At 37.0% G+C, this 11,809-nt stretch overlaps 1 protein-coding gene across 1 annotated transcript; it reads right to left on the bottom strand.

The window, feature by feature from the left end:
• Positions 1-9,053: 9,053 nt before the first annotated feature.
• On the bottom strand, positions 9,054-10,627 carry LOC122086343 (probable protein phosphatase 2C 55). Its single transcript, XM_042655110.1, has 4 exons — positions 10,383-10,627; positions 9,902-10,250; positions 9,589-9,738; positions 9,054-9,487 (listed from the first exon to the last, which is right to left on the bottom strand). The coding sequence occupies exons 1-4, from the start codon at positions 10,472-10,474 to the stop codon at positions 9,185-9,187; spliced, it is 894 nt and encodes a 297-aa protein (XP_042511044.1). The 5' UTR covers positions 10,475-10,627; the 3' UTR covers positions 9,054-9,184.
• Positions 10,628-11,809: the final 1,182 nt, after the last annotated feature.

Raw genomic sequence — 11,809 nt, 5'->3', positions numbered from 1 at the left:
AGAACATACTGATGCTAATTTGTAATTTAAAATGGAAAGTATCCGTGTTCTGATTCTTTTGGAGTGGTTAATAATCCTCATAGTAGTAGAGAGAAGGAGCTCTTTCTAGCAAACGAGCATCCGAAGGGGTTCCGAGCAGAGATGGACTAGGTCACTAGAGAGCCGCTGGTTCTGATCCGGGGCTGAAAATCGCAAGAGCTGGGGTATACCTGAATAAGGATGTCTTCAAAATGGACCAGGATTCTATATTCTTCATATCCAATTAGGTAATGGGTTTCTTTGATGTTGTTTATTATATGAAACTGAAGGTATCAATGGGTGAGCCTGTGGCTCACCGGTTAAGTTGTATTATTGTGATATGTTCGTCACAGTTTCAAAACTTGGAAGCAACCTCCTCTGTGAAGCAAGGGGGAAAAAGTTGTATACGCTTACCCCTCCCACGGGAGTCTCTTGCCCTGGTTTGCTCTTTTTCCACTGAAGGTATTGGACCCTATTTGTGAATTTATATACAAGCGTAGACATATTTGGGCTATCAAGTTTCATTTATCCCCAATTGAAAGTTGAGTTTTAAGGAGAGGAGGTCAGGGCTACTAATGCAATTGAATCCAGAATTCCGTACAAGTGAAAAGTCATTGTTCATCATCTCTTCATCTTTCCAGCAGCATAATGAGGTTCCTAGATATCTTCCTTCCATGGACCTTTACAAGGACATTTTGAAGATCGGTAGGGTGCTGGAAGCAAAATAGGTGGCGTTTCTGAGAGAGTGGAGAAACCTTAACTGAAAACATGTATTCCAGACGGTTGGTAAAGCTTCGGAGGTCACCTATTTCCAATAAGGTTTACCGGGAATCACATATCCGATTAAAGTGGTTTCCCTAAAGATACAAATAGTCTCCACTTTGTCGTCAATGACAAGCTCATCATTGTCTGCGAGTGAGTTTGTGATTGAAGTATCCGATGAAACTCGATCTGGTGGCTGAACCATGGAGTGGAGGATGTTTGGATTAATGATCGAATCGAATTGGAGTTCAAGAGGGAAAAACCCTAAACATTCACTGCCGAGTAGAATAGGAGAAAAAAAAAACATTTTTTTTTAGGGGAGGGGGGGCTGGTTTGGTAAGAGTTAAGACCGCATGAGATTTATGTTTAATAAATTGAACAAGAAAACTCTCCAAATATTTTACATAAGGGCCCTCATACATACATCAAAACTACCATTTCCAATCACCCAAAGTAGCCCTTGTTGGTGTTAGCCCCATAATGCTTCTCCAAACACATAAAGTTGAGAGGTTGGGTTAACCTTAAGGAAATCACCACTAGGATGATAAAATAACATGATCAAGGGCCCAAATATTCGAGTCTTGGATTTTGAATTAGTTGCCACCCAAACTTTGCCAGAACTTCATTTTTCATTCTGAGGTTCCTTAACCCTAGGCCCCCTTCCTACTTATGGCATCCTTGAGCATTCTCAACTGACCCAATGTTCCTTTCTCTCGTCTCCTCTCTAGCCAAAATTTACAAATTGCTTTATTTAAGTCATCAAGCAAACCGTTTGGGAGTTTGACGTGAGACATGGTTTACTGTGAGATGATGCAACAACAGCTTTTTTAAGCACGTTGGTGACAATAGTCTTCTCGTCCACCTTGCAAGTTGGTTAATGGTTATATCCTTTACTTTTGGGACTGATCAAATTCCGTAGTAATCCTAAATATTTGCCTTACTTTAGCAAATCGTTGAAGCAAAGATTCTCCAATTGTAATGATGAGACGGGAACCCCTTGAGACACAGATGGCTCATGTATTTACAGTCGAAGCTACATCTCACTCTAGGTTGTATAATTTCTTATAATCTTGTTTCCATGCTGGCATAGAATGGTTAAACTGAACACAAAACAAATGGTTAATTGCTTTGACATATATAGAATTGACTAAGATCACCTAAAATGCAATAGACCGGTCCTAAATTGAGCCACAAACTCAATTGGACAAAACCACTTGAGTCAACTTGAGCCAGAGTTGTACTAACTTAGAGCCGATGCTAGATGCATTTTGGCCGACACTATCTGCACCCTAGCTGCCGTCGACCAATTATCAACTCTGTTGGCCATAATGCAATTTCTGTTAATTTGTACAATTTTGTAGGGATTGTATCAATCTTCTGCCAAATCTTGTACCTTGACACCCAAGGGACGTACCTAGACACACACTATGACCCTAGGATGCCTTGAAGACTCTAGAAAACATATGTGACAAATGTGTTAACTACTCACACCTTGAGAGAATATACACTTCTCATGAATAGACCGAATCTCTCTTCTAGCATGGAAGGAGATCATACTCCTACATGGAAACAATTTTATATCTTCTTTGGTGACCAAGGAGCCTCTCAACTATAAATATATGATCTCTCCCACATTTTAGGGATCCTAGACAATCTGACACCCACTCTATGTACACGTATTCGACAAATTCAGTCATAGCCTCCTAAATTCACGCACGGGAATCATAAGGAACTGTTGTTATACTTCGCACCAATTTGAGCATGCACTGACTAAACCTTAGCATACACCCTTCCAACCAAAGAGCACCCTTCACGGAAGTTGTAGAGGGGAAAATACTTTTTCATTCTCTTATTACCGATCTTTATTATGAATTTTACATATCGAGTTATCGTACTTCTATTGAGCACAACTTATTGCTATCTCCAGTAGGGCAACAATGAAGTACATGCAGTTACATTACTTTCCGTATGGATTTTTAGAAGGATTCCTTATTCAAAGTTGTAGATTATGTTGTAATATAACTACTGTTAAAAATTTTCATAATTTTTTTAATTTTCTTTACAATTTCTTTCATATTTTCTCCCTCACTAGCCAGAATAAAATCAACGTCCCTCAAGGGTATCTCGGATTGTAGGCCAGCTAAAGGTATTTTCTTGAATATTTTTTTTTTTTTGCAAAAATTTCCTCTTTCAAACTTGTGTATCTTAATATCTTCTATCTAACTTGAATTTTACCGGATTTTTACAATTTTATTTCAATTTTTCATTAATGAATTTTTTACTATAATCCTCTTTTATTTTATTTTTCAGCTTATTTGCGCATTGCATCTTTTCATTTTCAATTATTCAATCTTCTTTTCTTGAATTAGCAGCGCAATGCTATATTCATATGGTTTATACGTCCATATTTTTTGTACATGAATGATCCTCAATCCCATGTTCAATTGCACATATGCCATGTTTCGATGAGATAAATGCTAGGGTTAGTTTTGTCTTTACCTCCGACTTTTACTCATGTCTGCCTTACTTTCCGTATATGAACCATGCAGAATAGCTGGATTTGGGTATATGGATTCATATTTTTCTTTAACATTCTCAGTAATACTTTCTTTTCAATATGTATGTGATCATAATGCTTATACTTGTGCAAAACCTTGTCAGCCCAATCAATAACTTGTGTATTAGACCTAGGGTAGAAGTCCGGATTTATTGGATGGATTGAGGTGCCTAATCCCTTTGTTGGACCGCAAGATAATACGAACCTTAATCTATTGTTAGACATTTCAAAGGAAGTCATTTCAGTTTCAATTTCAATTAGATGGTTCTTAGACCCTAATCTAGGTGGTGATTCCTGTTCAATAGAGAGACTGATGGTTTCCCCCATTGATTATCCAGGTCTTCACTCTCATATTTTGTAGCTAATTTTTTTTTTTTTGGACTATTTGACCTTTCTTATTTATTTAAATACCTTAATTTATTTACTATCACTTTTCATCTTTTTAAACTTTTATTTCTTTTTGGTACGCTGTATTTATTCTTTAATAATTTCTTTATTTTCTTTATAATTAAATAGTAGTTTCAAACTCTCACTAATTTAGTTTCCTCACTCTCTCTCTCTCTCTCTCTCTCACGTTTCTCTCTCTTTGTGAAAACTTGTTTATTTAATAATATCATTCCATATTTATACTAAAAAAGAAAATCTATATCTTTCTATATTCTCTCTCTCCCCCATTTGCTTTCTTAATATCCTTTAGTTTCTGTATCAAGTATGATTTCCTAGCAGAGTGGTCATAATGTAGATCCTCCATTAAAGTAGCATGTGTATAGTATTGTATATTAATAGTATAGTCATGCATGTGGATTATGACATAAAAAGGGGAATATTTGAAAATCAGCATCTAATAGGAAAACCAGTTCAATCGGGTGACGTGGGTGTGTGCCTAACATCTTCCCAACTTCATAACCTAGCACTTACTCTAATCTCTGGACCAGATCGTGAGGAGGTTGAGCATGAGAATCCTTTTCGTGAGTTCATACTAGTGGCATGGATGCCAATCTCGGATTCACAGAAGAGGATCTAGCAAATTTGGGTATCCCATCTGTACCAAATCCTAAGGGTAGTATTCATGGCACCATTCCTACCACAGAGGAGGTTTATCAGGCTGGTCACACCTCCCTCCATACTCTGACTCCTTTTGAGACTGATCTTGATCCATCTCAGCCCACTACTTCTTCTGGAGGTGATATTACCTATATTTCATCTTATACCTCTTATTTTCTTCCTTTTACTAATTTTTTATTTCTCCTGTTTCAGATTCTTTGAACTTTCAATCAGTATTAGAGCTTGTAGATCAAGGTTTTGCTCAGATTGCTACCCGCTTGGATGATATGGAGTCTCATGTTGGCTCCATATATACTAGAGTTGGGATTATGGAATCTGCCTTCGAGGGATTGACAAAATGCTTCAATCTTCCACCCAACTTCCGACCTCCCCGCTATCAAGCTCGATTTCAACGGGCTTCATCTTCTTTTGATCCTCAGTGACGATCTCGATGATAGAGTTCACCTGTCATCATTGGCCCTACATCACTATCTTACATGTCATTGTTTTCTCCTTTTGTGTACAAGACTGACCTAATTTGGTTCCTTTAGATTACTAGGTTGTACTTAAGTTTCTATGGAATTTAGATGTTTCATCCCATATTGTACTTCGGAGTTTTTCTCTCTTTTGTTTCTTCTATCTCTATCACCAAGGTTGTATCTATTTTAGTTCTCAAGCATATGTAACTTCTTAAATACTATCTTTAATGTATTGAAGTTTTATTAAAATTCTTGTACTTCTATCTCTTTTATCTCTCCCACCTGTGGATTTTATTTACTAATTTTACTCTCCCACCTGTACATTCTATTTACTGGTTTTTATTAACTTACCTATTGATCATGACATACTTAAATCCCTAATTGGGTTTGGTTACCATGGAGCATCTCGCTCTAATACCACCTCCTGTGACACACACACACACACTCCCTGCCCTCCATATGGCACAGGCATGAGGCACTGAAATTTGCAATTCAGTTAGCCAACCAACACCCAGGATCTGGATGCAAGTAATAACCAAATCCACAACTAACTCAACTGTAAAATCTTCCATAAGATCATAAATTACATATGATGATTAGCTACAATGATATCCTTATAATATTACTTATAATGTTACAGGCCCATTAATAATTCTCCCACAGATTACAATAATTTACATAATACCACTTATACTAAATTTACAATATTAAATCACAAATATCAAAAGTCCTTGTCTATAATCACTCCCTGATCTTTTCTTCATCTCCGATGAATCACCCGCTCACTTCTGCTTCAACTTCAATACCTAAGGAGGAGTGAGGATTGGGGGGGTAAGCACGGGTGTGCTCAGTGAGGGGTGGGGGCATACGAACACACGAACATGCAGTAATTATAAATAATAAATAATTCAAGCATTTCATTTCATGAGCATATAGGTGTCACATAATTACATCAATTAAAACTATTTTTCTACTCATTTTGAATTCCCATACTCCATATCAATTTCACAATCCTCACTTTAACCCAGATTTTTGCTTCTCAAAGAGGAATAGTTGAGTGTTTTCTGTCCCAGGTGAAAACAGCACCATGCATGTGAAGTTCCCACCTTGCATGAGTGTTTCCCACTTTCAATTTCATGTTAAATTACTGAAATTGAGAAAAACCCCATGGATTTGGGTTTCTTGGTACAAGTCTGCTAAATTGATTCCCAAATTGGGTCCAAATTTGGGGATTCAGCTGTGAATAGCTATTTTAACCTTCACAGACAATTTCCCACTTTAAATTTAACCTTTACCCTGTTCCTTTACTAACCAATTGTTACCCTAACTACATTTACAAGTATGAGTTCAGATTTCTCACCTTTTGTGTTTTTTATGCATGGAGAGAAATAAACACTTGCATGCATCCATATCTGCAGCCATAGCTGCAAGAACACTAACCGTGGCAGTATACAGTAGCAAGAAAGCTGCAGCACTCTCTCTTCCCCTCTTCTTCTTCTTCTTTCTCCTTCCTTTCCCTTCTTCCTTTCCTTCTTTTCCTTTCCCATTTTGTTTCTGTTCACAGCAAATGAGAGGAGAGAAATTACTCTCTTTCTTCTCCTATTTATAGGCTAAACAGATTAAGGTCTGTTTGGCCAAGTCATTTTACCCAAAACTCATTTTTTTCCTTTTAAAATTTAATAACTTTTTATGGAAGATGGGTTTCAACATGAAACCAGTTGCATAATTATCCCCAAACACTCCTCTATTTATATTAAGAAGTGGGTGGAAAAACCCTTTCAATTTGTGGGGCTTACAGAAGAAAATCCTCAATTCTGGGCATTCTATCCCTAGGACAGGCAGACCGGTGGATAGAATCTCTCCAGCCGGTTATGCCTTCTCCAACTTGTTGCTATCCATTTTCTGTCCCAGTTTACTCGTCTTATGTGGGACCCTTTTTACCATTATGGGCACTCTCAAGCCCCTTCAAAACCTTCTTTTGGATCCTCAATTCAATCTCTCTCCTACTCCATTAATTTATTATTTCTTTCCACCAAATACCCTTCTTTATAAAATTCCATCTCTAGGACTGGGGGGTTATAAAATCAGGGTGTTACACCCAAGGTATGGGCCCATTCCCGAGATTGACTTGGTCCGGTACAAAGATTAGGGTAAGAGCCAAGTTATGAAGTTGGGAAGGTGTTAGGCACCTGCTTTACCAGGTTGAACGAGTCTTCCTATTAGATGTTAAAATTCAAATATTTCCCTTTATATCCTAAACCACATGCATTATTATGTATTTATGTATGACATTATACACATTTTATATTTAATGAAAGACCTGCATTATGCCTTCTCAGTTAAGAAATTATACCTGACCATCACCCTTGTTTCGGGTGGAAAGGGGACAGATCCTGGCTGCTGCTTTGATGAAGCTGATGAAGATTCCCAACTCAGGTGGGAATGACCTTGGCAGCTCGCTTCTTTTCTTTAGGGAATCTAGGTGCTTCAGGATCTGGCACACTTCTCGAGGATGAGAGACGGAGGAATTTCTTCATCCCTACTCTTCCCCTTCTTCACACTCTTTTCTCCTCTATTTTCCTCTCCCTTCTCTCTTTTTCCTCTCTTTTCTCCATGTGTTGCTATATCATTTTTATTTATTTTTCCTCTTCCCACTCTTTAATGAGAAAGGGGGCTTATTTATAGGTGTTTAGACCCCCGTTGGTAGGTCTGCCAAAAGTGGCAAATCCCAGGGCAAGCTCGCTATCCAAAAATGGTAGGATTTCATGGGCCCGACATACCTAGTTTCCTAAGAAAATAATTTTCACTTGTAAAATGCTTGAAACTTCCCATTTTTGGCACAATTGTTGGGGGGCCCAGGAGGAATCTTAACCAAATCGGGCCGTTCGATCCCTATTTGACTTTTGGAAGCGATTCTGGGAGATCTGATGGTCCGATTTTCACATGTGATATATCATCAAAATCTTCATTCCGAGCACTATCCAATGGCGCAGGTTTCGAGCTCCTTTTTCTCTTGTTAAAATCGAGAATAGTAAAGAAGGGACTTTTCCCTTTTACCAGTTGGGGTTTTTAGCAAAGAGGGGACTTTTTCCTTTTTACTAGTTGGGGTTTTTTCGGCAATCCTTATTCATGTCATTCCCACTCCATCAGGGAGTACATAGAATCAATAGTCAGTATATAACACGTTAGTATTGGGTGCCACGAGATCGGGTCTAAAATCGGCCCTGGGCCAAGTTAGGGTTTCGGGATGGATTAGGATTTCGGGCTATATTAGGGTTTTAAGTTTATTCGGGCTAGGGTTGGATTAGGGTTTTGGGATGCCTACGGGGGCTCAAGCTATTGTCGGTGCCCTGATCTTCACAAAAGTCCTAGATTCCCTTCCGATGTAAAGCACAATCTTTGACTGTTCCCCATTTGCCATCATTGTCTGGGTGGTTGACAAAATTGGGTGTCTACAAGGTTTTCCCCCTTTGGCTTGCCCTTATGGCATGAGGTTTTGTTTTCATATTCTTTGTTTTAATATATTTTCCATTCACCCAAAAAAAAAAAACTATGATCATGCAAACTCCTAGTGATCATTGCCAATCCTATTATTAACCACAAGATACACAATTATTTTTAACATGTTAAAACCCTAAAGCAGGGAAACATCCACGGCTTAGTCTACGGCAAACATGTATTACCTTTTTATTTCCCCTTATAATTTAAAATTTATACTCCAATTAAAGGAAAGCTTCAAAATTGAGGACAATGTCTGGGCTCATTACTAGGGAGGAAAGATCTCAAGCAATGTATCTATTTATTTATTTATTTTATTCATTGAAAATAGGTGGCTAACCAATAAGATTTGAGTATGTCACCAAAGTACAAAATGAATATTCAATTACAATGACATTAAAAAATCAGAAAAAATTTTTAACAAACGGATTTATAATCCTTTTTTGTTCCTAGGAAAAAAAAAAAGGGAGAAATACAGAAATAAAAATGTTATCATACAAAGTACAAACCCCTAGTGATCATTGCCAGTCCTATTAATAAGCACAAAATACACAATTATTTTTAACATGTTAAAAACCTAAAGTAGGAAAACATCCACGGCTTAGCCTACGGCAAACCTGTAGTTATATACTATCAATTAAAGGGAAACTTCAAAATTGAGGACAAAGTCCGAGCTCATTACATGGGAGGAAAGATCTCAATCAACGAGTTTTGTCTATTTCTTTTATTCATTGAACAATGGTGATTAACCAATTAGATTTGGGTATGTACGCCAAGGTACAAAATGAATATTCAATTGCAAAGGCATTAAAAAAAAGGAAAAAAATTAATAACCCCACGATGAAGAGACAACATAAGCAACAACAACAGTAATGTCATCAATTTTCCCTCCATAATGTGTATAACCAGCCATCTCTGCTCCAAGTGAGAAGGGAGTAACAAGATATTTGTCTTTGGAAATCATCTTTGCCATCTCAGCGATCGCCCAAGCTGCCCCGTATGGATATATGCCAATATAACCAGTCATTTCCTTCACGGCCTGGATTATATTATCCTCAAATAAATTGTCAAATAGTCCATCAGTTCCAGCAACAATCACATCTCCTTCCTCAACTTCAACTTTAAACTCCTATTGAATTCATATTAACAACAAAAGTTAGTGACTCTAATTTAAAGAGAAAATGATTTCAACAAAAATTAGTGATAAAAATCCAAATAATTAAGACTTACAACAGCAGAACTGGGCGTATCACTCTTAAGGTGGTTCCCTAATTGAAAAGGGCAATTGAATCTGCGTTGTTGTGTTTGCGACCTGTAGAAGATACTATCCCCTCTTATCACCATGAATCCACAATCTCCAACATTTGCACAATGCAAGCTCTGTATAGCCATAGATATATTGATGAATACAATAATATGTTCGTTAGGATATCAATTAATTAATACAAAATTGAAAGATTAGAATAGAATGTTAGAAGAGGGACTTATTAAATGTGGCTAATTAGTTACGAAAAATACAGAAAAAAGGAAAGGGAACACTTGCGTTATCCTCTTCTCTCAAAGCTACGATACAAGCAGTGGAAGAACCTTGGGCTTTTGTTTTTGAGTAAGCTTCGTTTAAAACAGACAATGGATTAACAGAGCCTCTGGGTAGTTCTTTAACTTCCGTTGCAGAATTCAACATAAGTTCTCGAGCGTATTCTCCGGCGTCGATACCCTTCTTAGCCCAACCACCGACCCCATCAGCCACACCAAAAACCTGCTCGCAGTCACAGATGAAATGTGAATCGTCCCCTTGAGGACTTGACCCATTCTCCTTTGGTAAGGAACAGCAATCCATAATTAGTTTCACGCTTCTCTTTCCTGCTGATTTCAAGATTCCATCTTCATCTCTGCATTACGATTCAATAATAAAGTACAAAGAAATTTGATTAAAATATATCACAAGGAAAGGAAAGAAATTAAAGATTGTTGAAGAGAGAGAGAGAGAGAGAGAGAGAGAGAGAGAGAAATACAAAATTTACCGTAGAAGAAGAGGAAAGAGTTTGGTAGTATCTGCAATTGATTCGGAGCCGGAGAAACGAGGAATCTTCGCTGGTCTTTCCATATCAGACATCGTTTTTCTTCAACCGTGATTGTTAAACTGAAGCTGCGAAGAGTGAATTTCAAGTATGAAACCCTAAAAAATCGTTCTCACACAACTACGAGAGAAGAGAAGAAAGCAGTGATCGGATTTCTCCTTTTTCAGACCAAACCCAAACAACAAGAAAGTTACTAAATCAGTTGAAGCCTGAGGGTTTTATTGTGGTGTCATTGATCACGCGGTCATGTTTTCCTTCAAGTGACTTCAGCAATACGCTACTAGTTTTACAGTTGTCGGTGAAGAATCATCACAATGGACGGTGGGGATTTTGTTATGTTCCGACCGTTGGTGTTAAAAGTGTGTTACTGATATTTGAATTGAAACCAGACATGGAAGTAAGTCACGCGCAAGTCGTAATTCGTAAGTTGGAAGTGCGAAAGTCGCAAGTGGTTCTGATCAGTTTAGGCGAAACACTAGATTGTACTTCCCTATTTGTTGGGATATTGAAATGCACATAGGAAGAATATATATAATAAACAATTAAATAAGTATATTTTTGTGATACATTATAATTATTAAATAGGGGAAAAAGAACTCTACTAGTTTTAGCATTCCCCACACCGATACATATCTGTGTGTGAAAAGATCCAGTTGCCCATGCTCGCTATCGTGCCCAGCTATGTCTGGGTGTGAGAACCCTAGACTGATAGGGTTCTCTTGCCCAATTATGAAATAGAATGCTCCCTGGTCCTACCCTCTACGCTTGGGTAAAATGACAACCCTACCCCTTGGTCCATGCGTTGGTTGATACCATCGTCTGCCCTCCTATTGGCCACGGATGTGTGAAAAAATAAAGAAACAAATCTTCCAATTAAGTGGAGTGATGTAAAATTTATAAAATAAAAATGATCTTTCAGCTTAATAAAAAAAAAAAAATTATGTTAAATTTACTTAGACTTGATAGCCTTTTTTTAGTGGAAATCGCACTATTTATTTTTTATTTTTTCACATGAAATGTTCTAAAAAATAACCATTAGGATAATACAAATATATATACATTGCTAAAACATGACATAACCCCCTAATTATTATTTTTGTTTCATAATTTATTAAAATATTTTATAATCATTTATTCTTAAACTTATAAAAATATGACAATCACTATTTCATTCATGGAAAAAAGAATGAAATATAAAATGTAATTCTCATACTTTTTTCTAATTCATTATAAAACAAAAATTTAATTTCTAATAGCTTCCTATTTTAAGATTTAAAAGATATAGAAAATTTATTTATTTTTGCATGTGATAATATCAAATTTATTACTTAAGAGTGCATCGTTCATCATGAACTATCAGTACAATTCCA

This window comes from Macadamia integrifolia, chromosome 1 (assembly GCF_013358625.1).
Source record: "Macadamia integrifolia cultivar HAES 741 chromosome 1, SCU_Mint_v3, whole genome shotgun sequence".
In the NCBI taxonomy this organism is placed as follows: domain Eukaryota; kingdom Viridiplantae; phylum Streptophyta; class Magnoliopsida; order Proteales; family Proteaceae; genus Macadamia; species Macadamia integrifolia.
This window is presented reverse-complemented; position numbering and strand designations above follow the sequence as displayed.

Bases quoted from the DNA above. Each gene is read 5' to 3' on its own strand.
- LOC122086343 (XM_042655110.1), bottom strand. From the start codon at position 10,474: ATGTCTGATATGGAAAGACCAGCGAAGATTCCTCGTTTCTCCGGCTCC. The intron at 10,251-10,382 runs GTAAATTTTGTA...ATCGTAATGCAG, and splicing joins CTCTTTCCTCTTCTTCTACG to AGATGAAGATGGAATCTTGA. The intron at 9,488-9,588 runs GTAAGTCTTAAT...TGAATTCAATAG, and splicing joins ATACGCCCAGTTCTGCTGTT to GAGTTTAAAGTTGAAGTTGA.